The following is a 27,807-nucleotide window of genomic DNA, read 5'->3' as shown; positions in this document are numbered from 1 at the left end:
ATGGTCGACAGACATCGGCCAGAGCTGACGCGCTTCAGCTAGTTTGGATGATGAGCAGTCCGTAGTACCTCGGCATGATCTAGACAAGGAGAAGTACCATGCCACGAGTCAACCAAAGGACAGAACAGTCATTGAATGGCACTCTATCATCTGTCAACATCATTCACTTTTTGTGTTCATATCCGAATTTCATGTGCGACTACGCGCAGACCTCGGCATGTTTTCGTGTCGCACGCCCAGCCAGAAGGTGCCTTGCATGCTTAACCCAGATCCGCGGAAGTGGGTCGCGTGACGTTGTTGGCGTCGGCTCGCGTGGCATTTTACACATCACCCGCCATGTCAAACAAGACAATTGACCGCCCGCGCGACCCCGTCCACCGCCTCCTACTCGTCCACGCACTCCGCTAGTCCTGGCACGCGACTTACCGTCATCATCGTGATCGAGAATCATGGCCGATGAAAGGGATGACCGCCGAAGCGCAGAGCATGGACGCCTGGGGCCTCGGGGGCCATGGGCGGCTCTTGTGTCTCTTTGATCGACTACTAACACCTAGACTCCACGAGATCTCATTTCTGCTTCCTCATTTTGTTTTCTGCTCCACTGTGCGCTAGTTATGAACTGCTAACTACATTACACTTCTTCCAGTGTCCTAGTCCATCGGCCCTACCCAGCCAATCCGACAGTCAGCTGCCATGCTTCCTCGCGTAGTCCTCCTTGCAGGCTTCCTCCACCACGCCTATGCCTTCTCAATACCGCGTCTCCCTCCGCTGAGTACTTTCGTTGGCGCCAGTCGAACACAAACACAGCAACAACCACTGCAAGACACGTTCGATGCGTGGATCGAGAAGGAAGAGCGCATAGCTCTGGACAAACTCCTGGCAAATGTCGCACCCGGAGGCAGTAATATACAAGGCAAGGGCGTAGCGGATGGCACGGTCATTGCGAGTCCGAGTCGGGAAGAGCCAGACTACTGGTTCCAATGTGAGTGGCACCAACCTATACCTACCACTGAGCGTCTACTAATACACTTCGAACAGGGGTTCGCGATGCTGCGATCACTATGAACACCCTCGTAGATGTCTACGCCGACGAACCATCTTCTTCTCGCGGTTCCGCACTCTCTACCATCCTCGACGCGTATACCTCCCTCTCGAGCGATATCCAGCATACCTCAAACCCTTCCGGTGCCTTTGACGATCTCTCTGGGCTTGGTGAACCTAAGTTCCATGTAGACGGAACACCGTTTACTGGTTCATGGGGACGCCCTCAGCGTGATGGCCCAGCCCTGCGTGCGCTGACGCTCATGCACTATCTACGCGAATACAACGCTTCACACCCTTTGCTCTGGAGCTCGGAGTCAGCTGAGGATTTCTTCCGGCCATACTACGCCGTCGAGATGCCTCCACGCAGTGTCATCAAGGCCGACCTGGAGTACGTCAGCCACTTCTGGAATCAGTCGAGCTTCGATCTCTGGGAAGAAATTGAGGGTCTGCACTTTTTCAACTTGATGGTCAGCGCAAGAAGTTTGAGGGAAGGTGCCGACCTTGCAAGGACATTCGGAGACATGGGTGCGGCGGCCTGGTACGAGGAGCAAGCTGGGTACATCGAGGCTTTCCTCGGCAAGTTCTGGGATGCACAGAAAGGCCATCTTGTTGAGACACTGTCAAGCCAGCGCAGCGGATTGGACTGTGGGTTGCTCCTCGGCTCGCTCCACGCTCTACCCGCGGGCGATTCCGAAAGTGATGTTGTATATCCACCATGGTCTGATGAGATGCTTATGTCGCTTCTGGCTTTGACTCGCGACCAACGCGATCGCTTCCCGATCAATAGCCGCCCGTCCGACGAGGACAAAGATGACGACATGGAAGAGGATTCGTTTGAAGGTACTGGCCTTGGCCGATACCCCGAGGATGTTTACGACGGATACGGTACCTCGAACCGTGGTGGCAATCCCTGGTTCTTGTGCACTTCGTCAGCCGCTGAGGTCCTCTACCGCACCGCAGCACACATTTCGGTCGCCGGCAACCTAACCATCTCCAACACCGGTCTACCATTCTTCGAAGCTCTCCTCGCAACTTCTTCCCTCTTTGTTGATGTTGGTACCTACGGTGATTCCGATGCGCTCTTCCACTCCGTCATTGAGCGCCTGCACACCACTGCCGACCAATTCCTCGAGGTCATCAAGACGCACGTCGATGCTGAGGGAAGTATGAGCGAGCAGTTCGACCGCGTGACGGGCTACATGAGGGGAGCCAACGATCTGACCTGGAGCTATGGAGCATTCTTACAGGCGGTCCGAGCGAGGAAGGTGTCCATGAACCTGTGACGGATGCTGCAGTTGAGGTGGCACGTCTACAGAGAAGTACATGACGAGTTATGAATTACGAATACTACACGACACCCAAGCAGCGCGGAGTTGGTCCGGCTAGTACTATGATTATTAAGACCTGATACCCTCGTTATACCGCAATACTATCTTTATACATTTTCCATGCTGCAACATTGATAGGGCGCGAATATGAGTATGAGTATTATTGTATATGCATCATGTGTGAAAACCGCGAACTAAAATCCAAGATGCCGTGGCTCGCAGAAGACAAAAGCGCTTCCATGCTAGTCGAGAGGCCAATACTCGTGGATATTGTGTTGTGTTTTCCATCCTGTTCAGTGTTAGTATAGAACGTAGCGCCAGTATGCAAAATAAACTTACGCATAAACCAGCAGCAGAAGGGGAAGAACAGCGTATTGACTGCTCCCCAAGCAAGCAGAATGCCGAAGTCCAGTCCTATCCTGGAATGTAAATCGAACAATATCGATCGACTTCCTTCGACAACTACGCGTTTGACATTAGCAGCTGATACGACCGAACCATGGAATTGATATGACTTACTTGAATGAAGCGGCCAAGCGTATCCCCACCTGTAGAACCCAGGCGCGATCTCGATATCATAAAACGCAGTGGAAACATTGCTAATGACCCAGAAGATCAAGAACAGTCCCATCCACGGCATACCCACAATCATCGCCACATTCTCACAGGCCAGTCCAAGCGCGATCATACCGCAGAAGTTGAGCATCCAGTACACGACGAACGTGCCACTTCCATACGCTACCGGATTACCTTCCATCATGTTCGTGACTTGCGTTTCGCTAGTGATGGAGTTGGTGTGCCAGAAGTTGATTTGGAAAGCCATGGAAACGAAGGAGTAGGCGAGGGAGAGCATGAAGTAGGCGCATATCGTAGCACACCATCGCCAGACGATGAGTTGCTTGAATTTGAGAGGCGGGTGGTTTTCGGGCTTGAGGTATTGCATGTGGATGGGCATATAGAAGGAGAAGCTGAAGAAGGATATGATGATGAGATCTGCGAATTCTGTTAGCCACAGCCAATATGGGAGTTGTAACGCGTCTTACAGATGAGTCCGATAGACACAGCGGGAATGCCAGTGTATGGATAGAAAGGCCGCAGATTGAACTCAGAAAAGCCAATCGCCGGGTTGATGGCCTGGGGTACGTTCTGAATGTTCGATAGTACTGCTGGGTCGCTCGCCCTCTGCATAGCCATCTGTGCCCATTGCTGTCCGACCATACTCTGGGCCTGCGTCATAAACTGGCTGATAATGGGGAACATGAAATCAAACCAGTTCGTGTCATCTCTTGCGTCTTGGTAGATCAATTGGCATGCTCCCAGAGGATCGTAACTCGTGTTTCCGTTGGCGATAGCAGAGTACAACAGCGCGCTCGCGTTGGGGTTGATGACGATGGCGGCCCAGGCATCCCAGTTGTAGACAGCCTGTCGGACTTCTAACGGATCGTTGTTGAAATCTGAGCCGGGGCGGACACCCCATCCCAGTGTCGGCTGACCGCTGCTCAGCTGTTGTTGTACTAATTGCGTGATGGTCGGTCCAACGAATGGCGCGTTTCCCGTGTTGTCGTAAGGCGCCGCTCCATCCATGTCCACGACATACACCAGCAAATGGCTCAGCCTGTTCTCGACCTTGAAAAACACGGCCCAGTACAGCGATAGCACACAGAGGATGAATGCCATGAGGAAAGCCGTCGTGATGATCCATTTTACGAATGCGCGGTTGCGCACCTGTCGAAGATCGGGATGCCAGAACCCCACTGGTTGCATCTCAGACTGTTCCTGTTTCCCATTGCCATTTTCTGCTTCCTTGGGCGCCGTCTTCCCGCGATTCGTTTCTGGGTGTCCATCTGTGCCTTCTTCCGCGTTGATCTGGGCTGGAGGGCGAAAAGCGCGTGGTAAGCGGATGCGATTGATTAATTGCGACATGGCGAGTTGGAAAGGACCGACACAGCACTAGCGCTTTCGAGTGAGGTTACCCTCCACAAGTCGTGCTTGGAAAAGCTTGCTATCCTTGGGAAATCCATGGCGGCCAATTGCTTTTATTTGTTGTTGCGATTCTTTTCGCTAGGGGCTTTTGCTCGATGGAAGGGACGTCTATGACGTATTAGCGAGTTTTAGATCGAAGCGTTGTGGTGACGTTCGCAGCCGCGAGATCCTAGCTCCTCCCTTTAGCTCCGCGGTAGCGGGCGAGTTGTCTAGATTTGCTACTAGTTTTATATTGACTGTCGCAGCGCATCGATTATGAATGCCTTTCTTACTTGTGCATGTCTCGCATTCAGACTAGTAATAGTATCTCTTGTGGCGTTCGTACGGCCACCCCGCTGCGCATTAGAGCGCACAGCGCGCTCGCTATGTTGCATCATTGCCTCATCCCATCAAATCTCCGGTATGGCTACTGCTTCGGCACACGCGGGTGCTACACTATCCTTTTCTGTGCTCTTCATCGCATCAACATCGCTCAAATACTCGATATAGACCTTTCAGATTCGCGACCTCCATCACTCCACCTTGAAGTAACCCCTTTGTGCCCACGAGTCTAGCCTTGCAAGCCGGGAATATAGTAAACTCGATTGCCCGCAGAAGTTTCTTCCGCCTTGCTGCAATTTCGGGATCCTCCTCAAGGATGGCCTTGCCTTTACCATCGTCACCGGCTTGTGCTGAGGGCGGCAGAGGCAGACTTTCAGGTACATAGAAAGAAGCAATCTCGCGCAGCAACGTCTGGAAGCATCCTTTCTCCTCATTCCAATCAACGTGCGGTCCGAGACGCAGTAGAAATTGAGGAAGTTTGGCCATAGAGGGCGTGTAGTCTTTCATCAGCAGCGGGATAGAGCAGAGTTCGCCTTCTGGTGTAATCTCCATAGAGAAGTATTCGCTCAGCAGCGCTGCCTTGCTGATCAGCTGCTCTTTCACTACTTCGACAACCTCGTCCCAGTCTATTTCGTCTACCGCCTCGCCTGCATTCTTCTTTTCCTGTTCTGCAGCAACCTTGAGTAGGTCATGTAGCGGCAGGGGTGGGTTAAAGCGTATTTTTCCGTAGTTCGCAAAGTCGGTCAGACCGACCTGGTAGAAGTACTCGTTGCAGAGCATACCGTAATCGACAAGGAAGAGCTTTACACCGCCTTGTATAGCCGCTATTCGCTTCTGCTCGTCGACAATACCAACAAACGTATGCGTTGAAATGATGTCGGTAAGCTCGTTGTGCATTGCATCTCGAACCTCCGCACGAAGATCTTTGACGGATGTGAGACGACACGCCATTGGTTCCTTTTCTGCGAACTCATATTCCATCTCTTCTTCGTCGTTGGCAATCTCCTCGACGGACTTTTGTGGCTGCAGCATTGATGTGATCTTGCGTGCTGAAGAATCCGTACGGACAAGGTTGGTTTCGTCTCGCTTTTTGGTCGCTGTATGCGGCGCTCTTCGACCGCTACGGTCTGATGCATCCCCTGTCGCAGGGGTCGACAGTATATTTTGCTTCATGGGCGTTGCGAAAGGAACTTTAGGATTTGAAAGCAAGGACTGGGTCATGAAAGTCCTGCTCGTATCGACCTTACTCAAGTTTTCGCGGATCGAGTCGCATATGACGGCTATGATCTCATCTTCATTAAGGAAGTGAACCTCGCGTTTTGTAGGATGCACGTTTACATCCACTCGCTGTGGCTCGATTTCGAGACTTAGATAGAAGAATGGATGAGCTCCTTTCGGTAGAAACGTCGCGTAAGTCTGCTCAACACTCTTCTTGATCGCGGGCGACTCTACCGCTCGATGATTGATGAAGAGTAGCATTACTGTTCTCTTCGCAGTATAATTTGCGTTACTGACCCAACCGTCGCACTTGAAGCCCCAGCGGTCGTCTTTGACGTTTAGGGCTACCAAATCGCTTGCAGCAGAATTGCCATGGATTGTTCGAATGCGGTCCTTGACGGTAGCAGAAGCAGGTACGGTTATGCTGTTGTTTTCGCCTGCCTTCTTGCATGAGAAGGCAACGCCTGCGCAGTGGACAGCATAACGTCCGATGAGCTCGAGAATCTTCGCGTACTCTTCGCTAGCGGAACGGAAAGCTCGCCGCCGAGAAGGAACATTGTAAAAGAGATCCTCAACCTAGCACTTCATTAGTTACTGCCGCAGCGCTGGGAGAGGACGAACGTACTGTAATGATCGTGCCCTGTCGGCCGGCCTTAGGCTTTGGTTCGGCACTCTGGCCAGGCTTCGCACTTGCAAGTTTACCATCCGCAAAATGCGCTTCCCACGCGCAACTCGACTCCTTTGTCCTCGTAGTAACTTTGAGATGAGCAATGTGACTGATACTCGCCAGCGCCTCGCCACGAAAGCCGTACGTGCCAATGGAAGTCAGGTCCTCGAAAGCCTTGAGTTTGGAAGTAGTAAAACGTTCGCATAAGATTGGCAGGTCTTCTTTCTGAGGGCAGTCAGCATGTGATGACTCTGAGAAGATCAAGACATACATCGATGCCGTGACCATTGTCGGTGATCTGGAGCAACTTGAGGCCGCCGTCTTTAACTAGGACCTCCAATGCAGTCGACCCTGCATCAACAGCATTCTCAATCAGCTCTTTTAGCGCGTGCACTGGCGCGACAATGATTTCTCCAGCCGCGATTTTGTTGACGACATCTTGCGATAGTGCCTTGATTCGGCGCGGGGCGGGAAGTGGTAAACTGTCATCGCCTTTTCTTTTCGTTCCGCGTGGTGACGACGTCGAAACATCCATGTCATCCGCCATGATCGCACGCTAAGTTGCGCATTCGAATTGCAATTTGTGGCGATGTTGGTGAGTGATGCACGATGGAAACATGAGCAGTACGGGGAAGCGCGATGGATGATGTGCCCCACTTTTCGCGGTGTCACGTGGCTTGCCTGACACAGGCATCGCCACGCATCGACCTCTAAGCCTCAAGCAGGCAGTATGCATCAACAATACGCTAACAACAGGAGCCCTTGTAATTTTTTAAGATATACGAATCAAGACATGTCATCATAAGCGAGAGAGTTGGTGTTTGTGAGGTTACACGATACTCGGGCGGCACAGTCGCGTGAAGTGCTCTTTCCATGGAGATCTCAAAGCACAAATTCTTCTCGGTTCAATAGCGCGCCAGTACTCCGTTGAAGTTATGGCACCTCCTTCATATGCACGCGCTACATCCTCCTCTACATCCAAAGCCAGCCCGAAGGCTTCGAAGACGACCCACAACATCGACGAGTCGATAACAACGTCTCTCAAAAGGACCAGAATCTCAACGACCACGAAAGCACTTGAAAAGGCTCCGTCAACGCCAAAGAAAGCTCTCAAACGACCATCCCTCCTTACCCCCCAAGCCAGAGAACAGATCACCTATAACCGCGATTTGCATGCCATCAAAGCTAAAGACGCTTCAAAGCCATGCCTGTTATCAGATCTTCCATCCGAGCTACGCAGTCTGATATACACCTTCGTTCTCCCCTCAACACACCACATCTCCGATAACTGGCCCGCCATTCTCAAACGCGGACAACGACGCCTACCTCCCCTACTGCACATCTGCCGCGCCATCAGGATCGAAGCAGCATACGACTACTACACCGGCACGACCTTCAGCTTCGCAGTCCGGAATCTGGATTTCCATCCTGTCATGAGATGGATCGATGAACTGCCAAAGCAACACCGCGCTCTTCTTTTGTCTCGGAACCGACATTTGGAAATCAACGTTCTGCCTAGTGTGAAGACCTCTTTCACGTATCCGCCCAAAGGTTGGCTGATCGACGGATATATGCAGGATCATTGGAAAGCATGTCAGCCTTTTGGGAACATCTACACCGTACCGTCGGATGTACATAAATCACATTTCCTGGTCTTCTGTCGGCTGGCGTCTTGGTTCCTTTGGTGTTTCAGATCACCACACAAGCCTATCAGATGGAGATATACGTTTGAGCAGTCGCCCTATCATAATCCGTTTGGTTTGCCGGGTCTGCAGGAGCAGGCGGTGTTGGAGCGGTTTCTAATGCATCACACCATGGTGCTGACTATGGAATGTGTGCAAAAGGCCTGGAAGAGGAATAACAGTGGGGCCGCGGCGATGCGAGGGGAGGTAGTGAGATTGTTGAACGCATTGGATCAGTGGTACAGGGAACGCTGGGGCGAGGGTAGAGATGGAGGCGAGTGGGAACAAGCGATGGAGGTACTTAAAAAGGGTATTGAGAAATGGTGAATGGCCAGCACGGTTACGGCAGTGGGGCATATAGGATGGCATTGGGTATCATCGCTAATAAGAAGGAAAATGCATATCCTCTTGAATCTGAAAATCCGTCTCCGTGCCACTCATCACACATGCATGTGGATCTATCCTGGACACCCTAATCATTATGCATGATCCAATGCTGAGCTTCGACGATTGGGCTTGTCAAGCGCGAACTGTCGTTCCATGCTCAGCATTGAGCATCCCTAGCAGCGCGCGCCACTTGCGTAGACGCCGCGCAAGATAAGTCGTGATAACGTACACTCAGCGGTTATTGAGAAAATGGGGCTCAAAGCCGTATATAGGGTTGCCGAGCTATCACAAGTATTAGCATTCGTACCCTGCTTCTGAAAATCGAACTTACTCGTCGAAGGGTAAAGACAATGTCGGTGACTGAGACGGTCTTGCGTCCACTGGAGTCCACGATCGCACAGCAGTCTTTCAGTATCTGGTAGACTGTTAGTCATTGCATTCAGCTTCTAGGTCTGAGTGACTGACCCTTGCTAGTCGCTCTCTGAGGGCCAGGCGCACGTCGTCGTAGATGGTTGCGGAAATGCGCTTCACGCCGCCACGCCGAGCCAAACGTCTAAGATTATGTTATTAGGTTGTTGTGGGATCGCGCAAAGTGGAATCGTGCAAAGTTGAAGACAGTAGCTCGTTGCTCATGTCATTCCTTTTCGTAACCAGGGACCACTTACCGAATGTCACCTTTTGTAACCCCGTAGATGTTGTCTTTTCGGATCTTCCTGCAAATATTGAGCTCCTGCATCGCCCTACACACAAACTGGTACTCACGTATGCCTCTTGAGATTTGCTTTCCCCAAACCTTTCCCCTTCCCGAGACCACCGGAGCCCTTGCCCAGCCCGAGTCCAGGTCTTAGGCCTCTGGGAGCAACTGGTGAAGCTGAGACTGTGGATCCTGATGCCCGTGGCCAGCCCGCCGGTGCGGGGCGCGATGGGCCGCCTGACTGCCCGGGCCTTTCGTTGACCATATTGCGTTAATGTTGTTGTGCTCGAGCAAAGCGGGCAACGAGGCTGTGTTGGTGGTGCGGGTGCACGGGCCGCAACGTCACGCGTTCAGACGCGGTCGCGTTGTCACCTGGGCATGGGAAGATGAGTCGATGAAGGGAGGTGGGGTCCAATGGCGGGGTCAAGTCATTTGCTTCTTACAGGCAACGAAATTGAGAGCAGAGTACGGCACAGTTTAGTGGTGAGTGTGAAGAGTAATAGTCATTATAGCTCACAATTCACAGTTCAGAGGTCATGTGCGGGACAGACGTTATTCATTAGTTTCCAGGTGCTAGCCCTGATGCATTAATACTAGTGTATGTATCTGGGGTCATAGGTCCTTATATCCAAGTTTGAGACCATATCTACGAGATGAATGTAGCTTCAGTGAACAATGTACCCTCCTCTTCCTTGATCTCGTCGCCGACCTTGACCTTGATGGTCATCTTGGGCGCATACTGGTAGATGTATGGCTTTGTACCAGCTGCGCTGGCGACGATGGTCTTGATGAAGCCCGGCACTTCGGCCATGACATCGACGCGGTCGATGTTCTTGCCCAGAGCACCAGCGAGGTCTGCAGTGACTTCCTTGCCGTCTTCGGTCTTTCCCACCCAGTGGTAGCTTGCCGAGGTGGGCTCCGGCCAGCCGGTCTCGTCTTGCTTGGTCTCGGTGTGTTTCACATCGCCTTCGGTGTTGGCGAACAGTAGCTTGCCGTCGGTGGCAATTCCGGCGACTCGGACGACGGTCGACGCGTAGGAGGCGGGAGTGGTGAACTCCATCAGGATGGCGGAGTATGAAGGCGACTGGAAATTGACAAAGTTCCACCGCGCAGCTATGACTGTTAGTTGAGAGTATTCACAGGCGTATCAAGATGCTTACCGGCGTGGTGGGGCTTCATTCCCTGGAGAGCGTGGCTCAACATGCCGCGGCCCTTGACGTCAACCTCACCGTCCTTGGTGATGATGGATCCCTCGACGCTGCAGCGCGGCCAGAAGTGGTGGTGCATGGAGCCCCACGGCGCCTTGGGGTCGGTGCCGTAGTTGGTTGTGCCGTCCTTTCCACCCATGAAGCCAGGAGCAGTCCTAGTGAACTTGACGTTGACCATGCTGTTGTCGTTCACCGCCGCCTTGATGGTGTATGCGCTGCCATCTTCCGAGAGCTCGATCGAGACGCCGTCGGCGTAGAAGGAATGCTGGTCCTCGTCGAATCCGTAGTTTGAGACGGGGTCACTTGCCCAGAGGAAAGGCTTCTCGTTGTTGGGGTAGAAGAGCTTGCAGTTGAACTGCACGGTTACTCGTAGACCACTGCGAGATGTGAGTACTGTGATCGGCTATATCTGGCGGAATGACTTACGCAATGTTGTTGTAGATGACCTGCAGGAAGCCCTTGTGTCCGGCATCGGTGAAGAGGTAGAAGGTCTGCGTCTCGACGTTGGTGTAGTCGAGCGTCACCCACTTGAGGTCCTTCTTGGCCAGCTCGGTGTAGGCGGGCTCACCACCCTTCTTGCCCACGGGCTGGATGGCATCGGGGCCGTATTCGGGCTCTTGGGTGCCGGCAACCGCGGCTAGTCTACATTTGTCAGTACGCGTCCTGTACACGCCCTGTACTCTGCGCCACGGTCGCGCAGGCACGTGTGAAGGCGAGGGTAGCACTCACGTTGACTTGGCCCAGCTGAACATGTTGTGGGCAGATGGACGCACTTTCCAAAAACAAACAGCGTGCGTAAGTAAAGGCGGTCACGGGCTCTGATTGGAGGAGGGCAGAAAAAACTCTGGAAAGGTTCTGTTCAACAGGTCTGGATCTGAAATTTTCGGGAAGGCCGTTGACGAGAGCACGGCCGGGAGCAGGTAGGTACAGCGATGGCGACGTCAGGACAGGCAGATGGTCGGAACAGTTGCAGGGCGTTGAGGTGCGGTGGGGGTATCACGGGTGCAGCTGTTGGGATCCGAGGGACCTCGGGACGGGACAGAGTCTTTGGCGTGTGTGGTGAAGATGCCAAAGCCGCTGTCGACATGGGAGTTGAGGCGGCGCCGCATGGGTGAGGCTTAGCCGTAGCTTCCCGATGTTGCTACGAATAGGGCAACCCGCGCGCCCTGTGCCTCTGAGGTAGCACCCATCGTCGACCCCTCCCATATCAATTTCTCGTCGCTCTGCACGCCCGACGCCGAGTCTGCTGTTTGGCCCGCTTGTATATACAGAGGATTACTCCCCCCGGCTGCTGCCCCTTCCAGATTCCGAGCATCCGCGGTTTTACGGACGAATTGATTGCACGCAATCGACGGCTAGCGCGGGGCTTCTTCACTCTAGCTTCCGATGACGATTCTGGATGCTTTGTAGTCAGGCACACGACTCGAAACTTGCACTGCATTCCTCCCCGGCCGCCCTTACCACTGCACGCATCGCTATCATCATCTTATCCGGCTGCTCCGCGCGCATATTTGGACCCTAGATTCTCGGCTGCACGGGCGCTGGGACGCATCTCTGGGCGACGCGCATCACGAACCCACCCAAGTAAGCTAGAGCTGTTCGACCTACTTAGACATCTGCGGATTTCGTCATGGCCTGGACTAGAGGAGCTGACCCTCTCTGACAGAACATTCACCTCACACTCACACCCACACTCCCAAACTTCGCACACGATGACGTCGACACCGCCTGCGCAATCCGTCCGCTTCAGTGAGGTCAACCAGGAAATTGAGCCCGAAGAGGCCGTAAGAGATGTTGCGGAACTCACGGGCACCGACAAGGCACAGCCCGATGGCCCATTGAGCCCCCAGGCAGAGGAAGACCTACGTAATCTGTCGTCTACTCTCCAGAAATCACGAATGCAGGCAAAGCGTATGGAGAACTTTTCCTTCGAGCCTGTCTCACTGCCGCCTTCACGAGTAAGCAAGCCTCATACACTACCCCACAGTTTGAACACAAAGCTAACAGCCACAAGGCACCTTCCCCATCTCCAGCCTCACGGACAGCTTCAGCACACTCAGGACACCGCTCTTCTATTCCATCGTCACCCGCATCCGCCATGCACTCTCCACCTCTGACTCCGGCGGGCACGTCATCTCGCGAAGAGAGGGCCAACGCAGAAGGACACAAGAAGCGCCCCAGCGATCCTGCCATGATGACGCCTCAGGTCTCGCCCCCGCATGAAGCTCCGCCAACGTCAATGGACTCGTCTGTGCAAAGTCCAAACGAAAGCCAATCTTCCTTACCAGTTCCCGGTTCTCCCAGGACTGCACCGCAATCACCTCGCCCTTCGTCCGATCTGTCCGGCGTAGTCCAGCCGCACCCAAAACGTGGGCCTGCATTCACAATGGGCCCTACGGGTGACTCAAATCCGGCTTCCCGGGATGCTAGTCCGGCAGGATCCGGAGGAGAGCGTACGCCAGGAACTTCGACTCCAGCACCTGGCTCCCGACCATATACACCACAGGGGGACAGGGACGATACCTACGCACGTTCGAAACGCGCGGCGCAATCGAGGAACCTGGATTCGCTCGAGGCCCGGTACATTTATGGCGGACGCGATGGGCGCAACTCGGCAGCATCGTCTATATATCAGCTACCCCGCTCCAAAGGAACTGAGTCTGATAAGGAAGAGAGCAAAAGAACGAGCATATTTGGAAAGAAAAAGACTCATTCCGATGCGGAAGACAGCAAATCGCAAAATGGGAAACAACACCATGGATCCATGTCCGAACTGAAGCGCTTCTTCAAGATTGGACACAAGAACAAGGACAAAGATAAAGAGAAGGAAAAGCGCAAAGAATCCCCTGCGCCGTCGGTCAAGAGTGCGAAGATCAAGTCGAATAAGTCAGGGACCATGACACCACCGATCACGAACGGGGCTATGAGCGTACCATTCGCTGACGACCACGGCCTTCAGAGCAAGTATGGCAAGTTCGGAAAAGTACTGGGCTCGGGAGCGGGTGGATCAGTCCGACTCATGAAGCGAAGCAGCGATGGCACCACATTCGCTGTCAAGCAGTTCCGCAACCGTCATTCCTACGAGTCTGAGAAAGACTACAACAAGAAGGTGACTGCCGAGTTCTGTATAGGCTCGACGCTGCACCATGGAAACATCATCGAGACCATGGACTTGGTGAACGAGAAAGGCGCCTATTTTGTGGTAATGGAATACGCACCTTATGATCTTTTCGCCATAGTCATGACGGGAAAGATGAGTCGCGAGGAGGTCACCTGCTGTACCTTACAGATCTTGAACGGAGTGACATACCTCCACAGCATGGGTTTGGCACATCGGGATCTGAAGCTTGACAACGTCGTGGTCAACGAGCACGGAATCATGAAGATCATCGATTTCGGGAGTGCTGCTGTGTTCAAGTATCCATTCGAAGACGAGATTGTACTTGCGAGTGGTAAGTCTGTTATGCCTTTCAGTAAAGCTCATTCTAACCCCTCCAGGTATTGTCGGCTCGGATCCATACCTCGCTCCAGAAGTTTACGACCTTTCCAAGTACGATCCGCAACCGACTGACATCTGGTCTCTTGCCATCATGTTTTGCTGCATGACGCTGCGTCGATTCCCATGGAAAGCCCCGCGCATATCCGACAATTCATACAAACTCTTTGTATCCCCTCCCAACGATGGACCGAGATCAATCACAGGCCCCTCCAAGTCGGCCACTGATCTTCAGCACAGCGCAGGTGACGATCGCCGTCAATCAGGAGTCATATCTGAACCTGCGTCTCGACACCAAACATCAGAGCATTCCGCCGACCATCGCGCTTCAACATCGTCGACGAGCCAGCAGCCACCGCAAGTGATCAAAGGACCATGGCGTCTTCTGCGTTTGCTGCCCAGAGAGAGTAGGCATATCATAGGCAGAATGCTCGAAATCGATCCTAAGAAGCGCGCGACTCTCGATGAGATCCTCGAAGACAAGTGGGTCACTGGTAGTGCAGTGTGCACACAAGAAGAGGGCGGGAGGGTGCTCCGATGTGATAACCACGACCATACGCTCGAGCCAGGCGCAGGCGTCGCCTCGGCACCAAACACGCAACAAAAGAAATGAGCGTCGTTCCCGAACCCGATGAGGGTATTCTTATTTTTCCATATTGGCGTTTGGACGATTAGCAGGCGGGTGTTTACAGGCTCTTCCTGTCCGCATGATATGAGGTGTTCCGGCCCGATTAGAAAGGCGGTTCTTCTGCTCTTTGATTCTCACGCGTTTCGTACGCCTTTTTGTAATACCTTGAATGTTGTCATGTCAATACAAAAGATTGACGAGACCAGTATATGGAAGCTACGAGCCAAAAAGTGTGATGGAGTTTGGCGTATGTAAATAACTTCGAGCCTCACGGACAAATGTACAAAACGCGATCAGCAAACCTTCCCCACGTTTGTTTCTAGTGCTTACATGCGGATACCGATGACGAAGGATGAGCTCCATTCAAGCAGGCCATCTACTTCGAACATCGAACTCCGACCGACGCAATGCTGGGATAGTGTTTGTTTCTGGCCGATTTCTACTTTCCCCAGCCTTCGCTTGGCGTACCGTGCGGCGATCCTGACACTTCGAAACAAGCACCACGCAGCTGACAAGCCCGAAACTGCGCATTCCCCGTTGCTCGAAACGAGCACACGGTTCAGTTCGCTCGATGCAGGATTCTCCGCACGTCAATCTGCGATGTCAAACAAGCCTTTATCCTGATCCAACGGCTTTACTCTGTCTGGTGGAGAAGCGACGCGTGTTTACGCAAGACATGCATGCAATGCCTCAGGTGTGATCTTCTTGATGCTGCGAGTGGATGACTGATGTGGAGAGCACACACGTCAGATCGCAGCATTGTTATGCCAAGCCGGGGGCCCAGAGGATAATGTACGCACTGTGGTTGGCTGGGAGCCGCGAATATGATGCGCGATGTGCGGGAGTTTAGTAGCAGCGATCTAGGCCGATTTCTGAAAGCTGAAATGTGGAGTTGGGGGCTGTTGGTTGGCGAGATGCGTGGGTGTTATACCTCGAGACCTCATCACGAGGGGAAAGCTTATCGCACTAGGTCGCCATACTTGCCAGGAGTGGATTGGGGAGTTTGTCATTTTGGTGGTGTGGGCACTTTTCTTTGCAGAGAGAAGAGTCGTGCAGCAAGCAAGTCTTGCTGTAAACAACATGCGCATCCCACGCCTGTGTCACGATACTCGATGTCGACAAACGCCCGTTCGGCGTCCAGCAGCAACGCGCAAGCAAGTAAAGTGGGTCTCTGTGTATCGTCAATCGAAAGCAGGGGGTGTCATGTACAGCCGCTGGCCGTGGCAAACGAACGTGAAACGAACTACGGTAATACAAGACGCATGCTTGCGCAGTCTCAGCTTGTCCGCTTTGACGCGCGAAGGAAGCGTTTGAGATTGATGCATGAGTGGCCGAGAACGGGTTGGAGGGGTTGTTCAGGGTAAGCGCAAGCGAGCCCCGGCGCGGGACTCGCATGACGAAGATGGAGTGACGGCTGTCATCATGACAGATTTTGGGTATCAAGCGAACCGCGGGTAGCAGGTAGATCTGCCTTGGGGCGAATGAGAGGCGTAGGAGGCAGAGTTGCATGAATTGGAATAGGCCACGGTACGAGGAATCTGGATGTTCCAAGTTGTCCTTGGAAAAGCCACACCAGCATACCTAGGTAGATTCACTTTATTCTTCGCAGTAATGTGCCCTCAGAATGCACGAAGGTGTACACATCCAGGCTTTTGTCAGCCTAGAAAGAACAAGCTTCAGCATAAAGGGCCGGGTCTTGCATGTGTTGCATTTTGCAGATAGCCGCTTGTACAAGGCCAAGCTAGAAAAATAGAAACCACCACACCTCTCATCAAAAACCAACAAAGATGCAGACGCACACCAAAACGGATCCGCAGCCTATCCAATCCCGCTACACCGCTCTGGCCGTTGAATTGGTCCCATGATCCAGGTCCGTTTGTGTGCAGTCTTGTTGGCCCTCAAGCGTCTTATCTCTATTGCGGCCCCCAGCCAATAGCCATCGCATACACTTGTCTTCGCAGCTGAAGCACCGCGGACCAGGGGGGGTCAAAAAGGTGAGCTCAGGGTGGGCCTGTGAAGATCGTCGTCGCAGCCGGGCAGCGCCTCGACTCCTGCGCTTCGCTCCCACCCGCACGTACGCAACCAAGAAAGTGCGCGGAACGTACCATGACATGGCTTGTGCGTTTGTGTTGGACCCGCTTCGTGCGAAAGAAAGACCCCGTTAACGCGGGAAATCGTGTGTCTGAAAGGATCTGTGTTATAGGTGTCTTGGCTTGTAAGCCAATACTTTAACGCACGTTTTCCCACTTGTTCGCGATCTGGATTTTTTTGGTTGTCTGGCTCTTGCTTCTAGCCTCTCGTAACCTTTCCACATCGACGTACCCATTTCCCGCCGCACTTTGCACCTTACTTCATTTAATTACTCTGTCTTCCCTTTCCTGGCTGGTCCGCCCACGTGTTTGACATACGCTTGTATATGTAATCGAATTTCGGAAAGCATTGAGCCTATAAGAAGGATGCGTCGCCAACTTCCTCCAAGCCATCTCAAGGTTCCGCCGGGTCCGCATGCGTTTCCAAGACAACAACACTTTCTGGGTCAGGATACAGTTGTCGTGAACCATTACTCGGGTTTTGAAAAGGCGATTCCTGCGATACCGTCTTTACCGGGATTTAGGACCAGTGCTGGTATGTTTGGCTCTATTTGGTTTTCTTGGGCATGGTCGTGTGCTCGGTTGCCGCGACTGGGGTTGTGATGTCAACCATGCAGCGACTTCGACGCGCGAGATCTTTGGGTACGAATACGAGCTAACGCGCAACAACAGCATTCTTGACGTCGCTGAGCGCAAACCTCAGAATTGATCCAGATCTGCCATCGCCGCTACCCACACCAACCTCGTTCCGATTGAACAACTTCGTCCAAGAACTTCCCTCCACATCGCTGTCCTACTCAACGCTGCCTGCACAGTACAATCCGTACCCTTCGCCTGCCGAATCCCAAGCCATGTCGTCGACCGAACCGAACGCGCCGGCCAAGTCGCCTACGGATGAATTGCCGCAACTCTCTACCTACACTGCTGAGACAGAGGAGGACCGAATCGAAGGCTTACGCTTGGTCGCAGATTCCGTGGCACAACAGCGCCAGGTCGCCAGCAAGGTCATGCTGTTCCATCCAGTTTCTCTAGCCGCGTACTTTGTGGTTGTGGCTTTTGCTGCGCAGTACATGCTACGCTGGTACGAGGACAAAACGATGTTGGCTACAACCATTGGAGGCATCACTATGACTTTCCTCATCTTCATTCGATGGATGACCGGTGGCTACATCGGCATGGCCGAGGATATCAACATGGATTGGCTGGGCGATGACAGGCTCATCGTGGTGAAGTGGGGTGAGGACGTCATCGGATCCTTGGTATTGGGTTGGGCCGATAATGATGCCGCGAAGAAGCGTGGCAGGAGAAGGCGAGGCAAGGCCGTTGTACGCGCTTGGACTGTAAAGTTGAAGTATCGCGGCAAGGGTGTTGGTGGGGGCTTGTTAGAGGAGGCTGTCAAGGTGGCAGGAGAGCGAGGCGCAGATGGCATTGTCTTTGATGCCGACCATGCCAGTAAGTTTACGTCTATTCATATCCTCAGGTCATCACTAACAGAACATCAGACTCCAAGCGTATCCTCCCTGCCATCTTCAATGGTTACCTCAATAAGCAAGACGCCAAGGCCGAGAAGGCTCTACAAAAGGTTGCGGACGCGAAGGGCAACTTCCGCCAGCGTCAGAGCTCGCCCACTTGGGGCAGCAGGTAGACATATACCACAATTTTTCTATTTCAGGGCAGCAGATGGGGTGGTGTTTTGCTTTCATTTTGGCGCGGCGACGAGTTTTCTACTGGATGATACCCCATTCCTCTCGTTGATGATACCCCAAACGATCGTTATCGTTGCTAGCATCAAGCTTTCCGTACTTGCTTTCCCATGTTACCGTTTCGGTATCAAGCTCTTGTCGTTATCGTCATCATACAGATCATCAGAGTCATAATAGACGATTACAGAGTAGTCTTATTGGTAGATCACAATGACAGTGTCTAGCAGTTCTAGTTGCATAGCGGCCAACTCCGGTGACATGATGGCTTGCATCCCGCTTGAAGCTCATAGATTAATATTCACTGATACGGCCGCATACCCGGCTGTTCCGCACACCATCCTCAAACTCTGTGGTTGTAAGCCGGGAAGCTCTTATCGCGACATGTTTCCTGATCCATAGACGTGTGGGAAGACAAGCGGCATGTACTGATAACGATGCATTAACCTTTCGATATCAACACCTTGGCGTCAGATTCCGGTTCGCTGGTAGATTTGCCCCGCGTTGCTCGCTACTGCCCCTCCATGTACAAGGGGAGATTAGGCTTTCCAGGCTTTCCGTCAATGTTGCATGATGCATGCCAAGTATGTACATGCGGAACCGTAGGCGATGGCTTAGCAACGCCGATCTGTAGGGAAGTTGGATTCTGTACTGATAGCGTTCCAGACTCTTCACGGCAAAGAAGGAACAACCGCCGCTACTGGTCAACCTGCCTCTCTCGCTCTTTGGTTGGTTTGCATGTGAAGTTGCAAGCTGACACACCGAACCGCCGTGTAAGGCTGCACAAGAGCAGTTTCGGACTCCGAGTCTAATCGGTTCAACGCGCGGCTGCACCGGCCTCTGTGTCACCGTCGACTGAACTCGTTGGGTATTCCTCGCGTAGCTGCAATATGACTTTCTGTGGCACAGTCAGTATGTTTAGTACTCGGGCCAAAAAAGCCTCCACTTCAAAGCGACAGTGCGAACCGCGCGCGAGGCGATCTGCTGTTACACCTTGCTGTGCCGCAGAGCTACGTACCGCTAATGCCTCCGGGTTCGCGCCGTTCTCGATGAGCGACACGCAGTAGGACAGTTGCTGCCGATCCAGGTGGGTGTTCTGGGGCTTATGTCAGATGTTGAGCGCTTCAGTAAGGCGCGGTGTTTCGTACTAGCAATGTTGCGATTTCATGAAGAATGTCGATGACTTCGCGAGCGGCCTTTCGGCGGGCGTCGGCTGAGGTTTGCTCGGCGGCTGGCATCGTCGGTGTAATGTGTAGGTCTGGATTCTTTTAAGATAAGACGAGCCTGGAGTTGCGGGGTTCGTTGTTTGTTTACAGTCTGTGGATTTACGCAGTTCAAGTCGCGTGTAGGGAAGGACCCCACACGCGGCGCGTTCCGCACGTGAGCTCCTTGGCGCATCTTGCCCCTCCAGGTGCTCCATCGGAAAGTCGGTCCTCACAGCACAATTCCTTCACACCAAGATGGTGTTTTGACATCACCATCATTATGACGACAAATGGCCCACTGGTGCTCAGACACGTAATGTCAAGGCTTTATGATGAGAGCTCGCGTGCTTGCTGGAAACACTCTGTTGCTAACACACGGCTTCATTCGACCATCTGAACAATTCCAAGTTTATCAGCATCTACAAACTTCAAATTAGTGCTCTCAATCGTAATTAGATCAGACTTCATGGCACCAGACCCGCACCAAGGAGGCCGTCTAGAAGACATGGCTGCAGAGGGCACGACCATTCCTGGCGATGCTGGCAAGATGAACGTGGTAAGTTTCGACATCGGATCCAGGTATCATGTGCTTCGGTGAAGTACAGTATGACTAACTAGGATTTAGGTCTCACCCTCTGACCACCCAGATCGGACTCACACGAACCTTGCACACGCAGCGGATAACGCTTTCGATATACCGCGCAGTGTGAACGACCGCGGACAAACAGGCGAAGTCATAACTGGTACTGGCGACCAGCTACCGTCAAGTATTGAGAAGAAGAACCTGGATGACGCGGGCTTCGACCCAAGGGCAAAGGGCCACGACCAGTACGCGAAGCATGCTAGGCAGGATAATCCCATGGACAGCTTGAAGCATGGAGCCGGTAGTCATGACGTGGAGGCTGCACCTGGTGAAGAGGAAGAGAGTCAGGAGGCGCTTCTGAACAAAAGAGGTGCAAAGTAGGTGGTGATGCAAGACGCCGGATCTCCTGTATATACTGTATGACTTTACGACCGAACAAATAGCCAAGAGGCGCGAAGTAAACCATTCGAGAAACTCATGCTCACGTCCGAGTTGTGATTTCTGTGATGTGTTGCACGCTTTGCTACGGACCCTTAAGTACCTAGGGCTGTGGATACCCCGCTAGACCCCACACGTGCCTTCCATTTTCACGATCCCGGCAACCTTCTCACCTTACTTGACCCAGACACTTGAGATCAAGCGTTCTTCTCAGCAAGATGGTGTACTACTTCTCGTCCAACACGGTGTCGCCGTCGGCCTTCATCTACGTCGGCAAAGACAAGGTTGAGAGTATGTGATTTCTGACCGACCAGCGTACTCTTGGTGGTTCACGCAACTACAACCGCACATACTGATCGCCTCAACAGACGAAGAGCTTATCAAATACGGCTGGGACGAAGATGTCTGGTTTCACGCCGACAATCTCTCTTCGGCCCATATCTACGTCCGGTTACCCGAGGGCGAAGATTGGGAAAATATGAGCAAAGAGTTGCTGGTGGACTGCGCGCAACTAACCAAGGCGAACAGTATTGAGGGCAACAAGAAAGATAACGTTACGATTGTGTATACACCTTGGAGCAACCTGAAGAAAGATGGGAGTATGGCTGTAGGTCAAGTTGGGTTCAAGGATCAGCGAAAGGTAAGCGCATTGCCATGCGGCACAAAACGCTTGCGTCACGTCCCTTGGCTCGACCGCAACTTATTGCTGGGTTTACTGATAGCATACTAGGTGAAGCGCATACATGTGGAGCAGCGAGAAAACCCTATTGTCAACCGTCTTAACAAAACAAAAGTTGAGAAGTACCCCGACCTAAGAGAGGAGCGAGAAGCAAGGCGGGCGGAGTTAAGGAAGCGAAATCAGAGTGCTCTGCAAGCCAAGGTATGTGCATTCCCCAAGGCTCGTTATCCTGCTTTGTTCTGCATGTACTATGTTCGCATGACCCCCTTTTCCAACTACGTCCGTTCTCATGATCTATCCTGTCATTTGCAATCTCTCCGACACTCTGTATCTCCTACCACGGGTGTTCTGATCCAGACACACTCTTTCGGTTCGCGCACGCGACTTCGACTCGCGACTGATGATTTATAGCGCAAAGAAGAGGCCCGTATAGCCAAGGAGCGCAAGGAGCTTGCGTGGCGGAGAGATCATGCCTACGACGATGTCATGACAGAGGAGAGTCTGGAGCAAAACTCCAACGAGAACCGCGATGAGAACTTCCTCGACGACTTCATGTGAGGTCTCTACTCGTATTTGTGTATTCCGCAGATGACGTGGGCACCACAGTAGCAATGGTGTCGACATAGCGGGGTCGCTTCAACTGGGGTCGCGAACAGTCATGGCTGGAAGGCATAGGCCCATGCTCTCGTTCAACATGCGGATATTATGGTTGAAGGTATCGTAAGCGGTGGTCTTGACCTCGAGGTCCTCACGCGTCCTGAAAGAGTCAGCTGCATGGCATTGAAGACGGATGAGAACTGGTTACATACATGGCGTTTTTCGGGTTGTGCTTATTGCGACCTCCATGGTTCTGTACCCACCATACGAACAGCAGATTCTTCACTATCTTGTGTTCGAGACCGTTCTGTCTAGTCGCATACTGCAGGAACTCGAGCGTGTTCTGTATCCTCTGTGGTTCATAATCGGCCGCGGAGCCTTTACGGAAGGCTAGGCGAATGCGGTCGCGCAATGTATATCGAGCCGGCTTCGAGAACTGGATAGCTCTGAGACTGTGCCGATATAGGTGCCTATACGCGTGAAGAACTGCTTGCTGTGACATGTTCTGGAGCCCAAGCACAGCACTTCACGCTGTGACCTCGGATGCTGGGTCGGCGGAAGGTAACGCCGACGCGCGCAGCAGCCACCTGCGCTCCCAGTGCCAACCTCGCCAACTCCTCAACACCACAACACGTACCACCCAACACCCCGCCTGTGCCTTTGCATCGACCGGGGCTTGTAGATACGCAATCCGGATTCGTTCTGGACAATTGCACGACATCGTGACTGCTGCGCTTACCGTATTAATCGCTGAACACGCCGTGTCAGGCCACATAGGGTGCTCACTCATCCAGTAGCGACTCATATTGCCCTGGTCCGCTGTGGGATCTATGAACATCATCTGCATACCAGAGCCATGACCAGAGTATATCATCCGCGTGCGCAACAGCCGCCCCAGCGCGGCAGTACGCTTGATCAGTCGCGAGCCGCCGTCAAGAAGAAGAAGCCGTACAAGATCGTGCTAGAAGCGGTAACCCAAGAGAAGAAGAAGCTACATTCCATTGTCCGTCGGCGACGCGATTTCATCGTCATATAACACCACTGACTGTAGAATAGCTGACATATGCGTCGAACGCCCCCACTGGCTTCGGTTTCATCCCAGCTGGACACCCCGAATTCACAGAATGGTGCAAAGAGCAGTGTCGACAGCGCAACCTTGACGTACACATCGTCTCTGTGAGCATCCGGTCCTTCCCAAGCCAACAGGTCATCCACTGACAGCGTCGCAGGCCAAGCCGAAGAACAAAACCCACTCCGATCCCGAGAAGCTATCCCACCACGTCCACCGAGTCGGACACCACTTTCCTCTCACCATCATCGAACTTGCCTGCAACAAGTTCGGATATCTCTACGATGAGAGACGCGGCCTGCGGAAGGACAAAGAAGGTGACAGAACCAACTGGATAGCCCAAGAGTTTGAAGACTACTCTTCGCGGCAAGTACAACGAGGGCATCCCGCCACTGAGAAGGAGACCAAGGGTTACATCCACGGCGCCGTTCGCGAGATGTTTCCCAAGATACCAGAGGCAGATCTACAAGCCATTGTTTCTCATGCGTTTGAGGAGGGAACTAACCGGGTAGGTAATGCTAAGGAGCTTTCGTTGGCTCGTAGGGTGCAACTCGCAGTTGTCGCGCATATCCGCCACACATACACAGACTACGATAAGCTGCTCAAGACTGACGGCTGGTCGGAAGCCCGTGGCCAGGTCGAGAAAGTCTCTCTTGCGAAACTCAAAGAGTGGCGAGATGAAGACGGAAAGCAAAGCAACGAACTTGAGGAAACCTTCCGTGAAGTCATTGTTCTTGACGATGATGATGAAGCTAGCAGCGATGAAGGCTCCATGGCCACGCCTGATGAGCGCGAGCAAAGCATGGAAATTGTTTCTAGTCGTGCTACTGCGCGCGATCTACAGCCGGAACTACATGCTAACTACCCGAGTGGGGATGTCCGCAACATGAGACCTTCATCAAGAAGAACCATTGTCCTTCCGCGCTATGCTCCTCCTCCACCGCCACCTGTATTATCTGGCACCTCACGTTTCCAGTCACCTATGCAGCAGCCTTTCCAATCAGTGCGAACGAGGACAAACGATCCGTAAGTACACACGACAGCTAACATCGACTTTAATACTCACGACTGTAGGCGAGCGAGATCAGCCGAGGCTGGCCAGAGTATGAGAAACGCACAGCCGATCGTGCGTGAGATCAACGGCCAACTATACCAAGTGAGTGTTCGACAACCAAGCTCTATGAGCGAGAGAAAACGGTATCCCAGTCCTTGGCTTCTTCTTGAGCTAACACGCATAGCTACAACCCATCAAGGAAGATCGTGGTGCGTCGAGGTTACGTAACGACCCTCCTTTGCACGCTGCGCCTCGTCGCGTACAGGAAGGATATGTTCAGCCTCCATCACCTCGTCACAGTGCCTTTGACAGACCACTAGCGCACCCAAGGCGCCCATCAGACCAAGATGTTGTGCTCCCTTCTGTTGAGCCTGAGACAGTCGATTTAACATCACCACAACATATTGCAACTTCTCAGCAACCTGCCCGAAACCATAACACAATTCCGAACAGAGCATATAACGAGCTGCAATCGCCAAAGCGAAAAGCGCTCCCTTCTTTTGCGGATGACAGACAGTCTCAGGCCGAGCAATACGCCAAGCGTCTAAGGCCCGTATACCGTGAGGAAGCTCGCCCCCGGATTTACGGAGATGATCAAGCAGGATTCCACATGAGCCAGCGCATGGCGCCCAATTATGGGCCAAGGCCACCGCCGCCTAGAGAGCAAGTTATTGATCTGACAACCAGTCCTTACCAGCCACCTTCTAGTGGTGGTAGAGGTTACGATGTCTCTGCACGCCCGGTTGCGCCTGCTGATCCTCGTGGATATGCATATGCTTCTGGACCGTCTCACCGAATGCATGCGCATGAAGTGAGAGGTGCACAGTATGATGTACACCCTGTTGATCCGTCTCGTGCTTACGTGCCTGACAATAGGATGTACGAGAGGCGCGTCCAGCCGAACCAGGACTACATTCCGCTCCGAGAGGATCAGCAGCCACGACGTCTTGAAGATGAGAGTGTGCGATACTTGAGGAGCGGTGTACGTTATGGCGGATGATTGCTTTGACATGCATTGGTAGCAGGACGGGCGGAGTTATGCGGTTTTCACTACGGACGATACCCTTTTCCTTCTGTTTATTGCGTTCTTGGAGTCACGCATCCTGGAGATTACCGGTTCCAGTCGCTCGCATGTCGCGTGTCGTATGATCCGGTTGCAAACTCCGTGCATACTATTGTGAATAGCGAAGCGGATATTGTGCATTGGAGACCATGGTCGGGCGATTGCCAGATATCAGCATGACGACAGCAGGTGTTTGTCAACTATGGATGGATACCAACAGCTACTGGTTGAAGGTAGATGTACGATTGAAAAGAACTCATGTATGATAATGCGAAGCCACCAAAGACGTGCGCAGAATAAACAAAATTACTAAGATACTACCTCCCAACTTGAGTGAATGTTTGCATTTGTCTACATGCTCATTTGATCCAAGCAACTACTTATGCATTTGCGCGTACTTCTCCATGACGCGCTCAACCACTTCCCTCACCTCAGCGGCATCTAACTTTTCTTTCCGGTCCGGTGTGTATACACCGTTTACTTCTTGTTCAATATCTGTAAGCTGCGTGTACACGAACCCACAGCAATGCCCTCCGTCTACAATCCCGTCCATCATCTTTTCGATGCGCTTGAGCAAATCCTTGGGATCAGTAGCAGTGGTGTAGCCCCAGTCTCTCTTCCTATCCTCTTCACCCGCAGCCGATCGCGCAATGTTGACACCGCCAAACTCTGTGCAAATAACGGGTGCACCAGGAGTGTGTTTCGACCCGGGATCCGACAAGCTCTCAATAGGTGCAAGGAAGGTCGGTCGGTTTGACTGCTTCTTCATAATGCCGTCCAGCGTCGAGCAAGTCTTTGTAAGTTCATCCGCATCGGCGTAGTCGTGGAACGTGGTCAGGTCAGTGATGACGTGCTCCCAGCCACAGTTATCGTTGATGGGTCTCGTCGAATCCAGCACCTTGGTCGCATAGTACAAGCTCCTGATGTGGTCTCTCTGCTGCTTGCTCGTATGCAGATCGGTGTACGCCCACGACTCATTGACTGGCGTCCAAGCAACGACACAAGGGTGGTTGCGATCACGCAAGACGGCTTCCCGCCACTCTTGATCCATGCGCTCTACATACGCCTCGGAGAAAGCGTATGCGTTTGCCATTTCACCCCAGACCAGCAGTCCGAGTCGGTCGGCCCAGTAATGGAATAATGGGTCCTCAACCTTTTGATGCTTGCGGCATCCGTTGAATCCCATCTTCTTGGTCAACTCGATGTCTAGTTTGAGCGCGTCGGAGGATGGGGGTGTCATGAAGGTTTCGGGCCAGTAGCCCTGGTCGAGGAAGAGCGCTTGGAAGTATGGACGGTTGTTGAGTCGGAAGGTGGAATTGTCCCAATGGAGAGAACGCATTCCTGTTGTTGTGTGGACTTGGTCGATGACCTTATCTTCGTTGTCATAGAGGCGGATAGTCAGATCGTATAGTGTGGGGTGCTCCGGAGACCAGAGGGCTAGGTTGTTCAGCCATGCTGTTGCGTCGGAAAGTGGGGCAGTGGATGTAAGGCTTGCAGGTAACTGCGAAGCCTGGGAATCGGACAGCCGCATGTTGGTGCTCAAAGAAACGGTGTCTGAGTCTCGTGGAAGAGCCATCTTCTCTGTTTTGCTGACGGAGACGCCTGCTAGACTGGCTTCGAGCTCTACGCTGTATGCATGTCCAGCAGGCCTTCCGAGGATCTTGATGCTAGCTTCTACCTTGCCATTCTCGATGTCATTGCTCTTGAATAGCGTGCCCGCGCTTGCATCTCCAATCGTGACAACAGGCACTGACTCGAGCCACACGCTTTGCCAGATACCGCCACTGGGTGTGTAGAAGATGCTCTCCGGCTGAGCCTTCCAGTACTGCTTTCCTCGCGGTTGTGTCAGATCATGCGCAGAATCAAATACGCGGATGGTGAGTCGTTGAGCCTTCTCTTCCGTGAAAGCATCCGTGACATCGATGTCAAAAGGCACATGTCCACCGCGATGGCCACCAAAGAAGCGCCCATTAAGCCAGATCTTGGCTTCATAGTCGACGGCTCCGAATCTTAACACCACGCGGTTGCCAGCAGCCTTCTCGTCCATTGTTCTCGGGTCTGCAATGACCCTCTCGTACCACAGCACCTCATGTACGCCCGCCTCCTCGATGCCGGAGGCCGGGCATTGGAACACGTACGGAACCTGGATGTTCCTCTTCTCATGTACAGTATGTTCATTTTTGAACGAGTTCCCTTGCAGTAGCTCTTGAGTCCCAGCGGCTATCTTGGCAGTGATGCTGTGCGCTTCGGTGTTCTCGGCGCTATTGGTGTTGGTGGGGTTCACGGTGATCTTATCCGGGAGAGAAGTCAAATGCCATCCTTGGGTCAAGCCAACGTCGTTGTCATCAAAAAGGAATGACCATGGGCCGTTGAGGGGCGTCCATGTTAGGTCTTCGCGTAGGAAGTCGGGACGGGGGTAGGAAGGTGGGGCTGTTGGCGGCATAATGGTTTCGCGGATCTTGAGAATGTATGAGATGCGATGATGGGAGAACGCAAGCTGTTACGAATGAAGACGTGTTATTAAAAGTTAGCATTCACGTGAACTTGATGCAGCGTGGTGGAGGTGTGGAGAGAATATTGGGTCGAGTGAGCACCGAGCTCGATTGGGACTAGACTGGTATGGGTACATCATCGCTTTGGATCATTACCCTTCCTCTTTCAATCTCCTTCAGA

General features: G+C 52.9%; 11 protein-coding genes across 11 annotated transcripts; 5 read left to right on the top strand and 6 right to left on the bottom strand.

The window, feature by feature from the left end:
- Positions 1-693: 693 nt before the first annotated feature.
- J4E90_005465 (uncharacterized protein) lies at positions 694-2,327 on the top strand (the record flags this gene model as incomplete). The annotated part of the gene is made up of 2 exons (XM_051435018.1): positions 694-982; positions 1,039-2,327. 2 exons carry the CDS (start codon positions 694-696, stop codon positions 2,325-2,327), a joined length of 1,578 nt encoding a protein of 525 aa, XP_051291042.1.
- A 287-nt stretch (positions 2,328-2,614) lies between these two features.
- On the bottom strand, positions 2,615-4,295 carry J4E90_005464 (uncharacterized protein; the record flags this gene model as incomplete). Its single annotated transcript, XM_051435017.1, has 4 exons — positions 2,615-2,661; positions 2,712-2,834; positions 2,892-3,365; positions 3,416-4,295. The coding sequence occupies 4 exons, from the start codon at positions 4,293-4,295 to the stop codon at positions 2,615-2,617; spliced, it is 1,524 nt and encodes a 507-aa protein (XP_051291041.1).
- A 522-nt stretch (positions 4,296-4,817) lies between these two features.
- Positions 4,818-7,108, bottom strand: J4E90_005463 (uncharacterized protein; the record flags this gene model as incomplete). Its single annotated transcript, XM_051435016.1, has 3 exons — positions 4,818-6,470; positions 6,520-6,786; positions 6,833-7,108. The coding sequence occupies 3 exons, from the start codon at positions 7,106-7,108 to the stop codon at positions 4,818-4,820; spliced, it is 2,196 nt and encodes a 731-aa protein (XP_051291040.1).
- A 2,862-nt stretch (positions 7,109-9,970) lies between these two features.
- On the bottom strand, positions 9,971-11,284 carry SVF1 (putative cell survival pathways protein; the record flags this gene model as incomplete). The annotated part of the gene is made up of 4 exons (XM_051435015.1): positions 9,971-10,437; positions 10,485-10,909; positions 10,959-11,174; positions 11,262-11,284. The coding sequence occupies 4 exons, from the start codon at positions 11,282-11,284 to the stop codon at positions 9,971-9,973; spliced, it is 1,131 nt and encodes a 376-aa protein (XP_051291039.1).
- A 960-nt stretch (positions 11,285-12,244) lies between these two features.
- J4E90_005461 (uncharacterized protein) lies at positions 12,245-14,641 on the top strand (the record flags this gene model as incomplete). Its single annotated transcript, XM_051435014.1, has 3 exons — positions 12,245-12,490; positions 12,547-13,984; positions 14,031-14,641. The coding sequence occupies 3 exons, from the start codon at positions 12,245-12,247 to the stop codon at positions 14,639-14,641; spliced, it is 2,295 nt and encodes a 764-aa protein (XP_051291038.1).
- A 2,471-nt stretch (positions 14,642-17,112) lies between these two features.
- Positions 17,113-18,391, top strand: J4E90_005460 (uncharacterized protein; the record flags this gene model as incomplete). Its single annotated transcript, XM_051435013.1, has 3 exons — positions 17,113-17,281; positions 17,419-18,198; positions 18,249-18,391. 3 exons carry the CDS (start codon positions 17,113-17,115, stop codon positions 18,389-18,391), a joined length of 1,092 nt encoding a protein of 363 aa, XP_051291037.1.
- An 872-nt stretch (positions 18,392-19,263) lies between these two features.
- Positions 19,264-19,684, bottom strand: J4E90_005459 (uncharacterized protein; the record flags this gene model as incomplete). The annotated part of the gene is made up of 3 exons (XM_051435012.1): positions 19,264-19,344; positions 19,465-19,542; positions 19,595-19,684. The coding sequence occupies 3 exons, from the start codon at positions 19,682-19,684 to the stop codon at positions 19,264-19,266; spliced, it is 249 nt and encodes an 82-aa protein (XP_051291036.1).
- Positions 19,685-20,117: 433 nt separating this feature from the next.
- J4E90_005458 (uncharacterized protein) lies at positions 20,118-21,909 on the top strand (the record flags this gene model as incomplete). Its single annotated transcript, XM_051435011.1, has 6 exons — positions 20,118-20,207; positions 20,277-20,611; positions 20,875-20,963; positions 21,041-21,312; positions 21,403-21,552; positions 21,763-21,909. The coding sequence occupies 6 exons, from the start codon at positions 20,118-20,120 to the stop codon at positions 21,907-21,909; spliced, it is 1,083 nt and encodes a 360-aa protein (XP_051291035.1).
- Positions 21,910-21,987: 78 nt separating this feature from the next.
- On the bottom strand, positions 21,988-22,450 carry J4E90_005457 (uncharacterized protein; the record flags this gene model as incomplete). Its single annotated transcript, XM_051435010.1, has 2 exons — positions 21,988-22,108; positions 22,161-22,450. The coding sequence occupies 2 exons, from the start codon at positions 22,448-22,450 to the stop codon at positions 21,988-21,990; spliced, it is 411 nt and encodes a 136-aa protein (XP_051291034.1).
- A 354-nt stretch (positions 22,451-22,804) lies between these two features.
- On the top strand, positions 22,805-24,047 carry J4E90_005456 (uncharacterized protein; the record flags this gene model as incomplete). Its single annotated transcript, XM_051435009.1, has 3 exons — positions 22,805-22,951; positions 23,005-23,124; positions 23,178-24,047. 3 exons carry the CDS (start codon positions 22,805-22,807, stop codon positions 24,045-24,047), a joined length of 1,137 nt encoding a protein of 378 aa, XP_051291033.1.
- Positions 24,048-25,510: 1,463 nt separating this feature from the next.
- J4E90_005455 (uncharacterized protein) lies at positions 25,511-27,577 on the bottom strand (the record flags this gene model as incomplete). The annotated part of the gene is made up of 1 exon (XM_051435008.1): positions 25,511-27,577. The coding sequence occupies one exon, from the start codon at positions 27,575-27,577 to the stop codon at positions 25,511-25,513; it is 2,067 nt and encodes a 688-aa protein (XP_051291032.1).
- Positions 27,578-27,807: the final 230 nt, after the last annotated feature.

Source organism: Alternaria incomplexa, assembly GCF_024043165.1.
Source record: "Alternaria incomplexa strain BMP 0042 chromosome Unknown scaffold_7, whole genome shotgun sequence".
Classification (NCBI taxonomy): domain Eukaryota; kingdom Fungi; phylum Ascomycota; class Dothideomycetes; order Pleosporales; family Pleosporaceae; genus Alternaria; species Alternaria incomplexa.
This window is presented reverse-complemented; position numbering and strand designations above follow the sequence as displayed.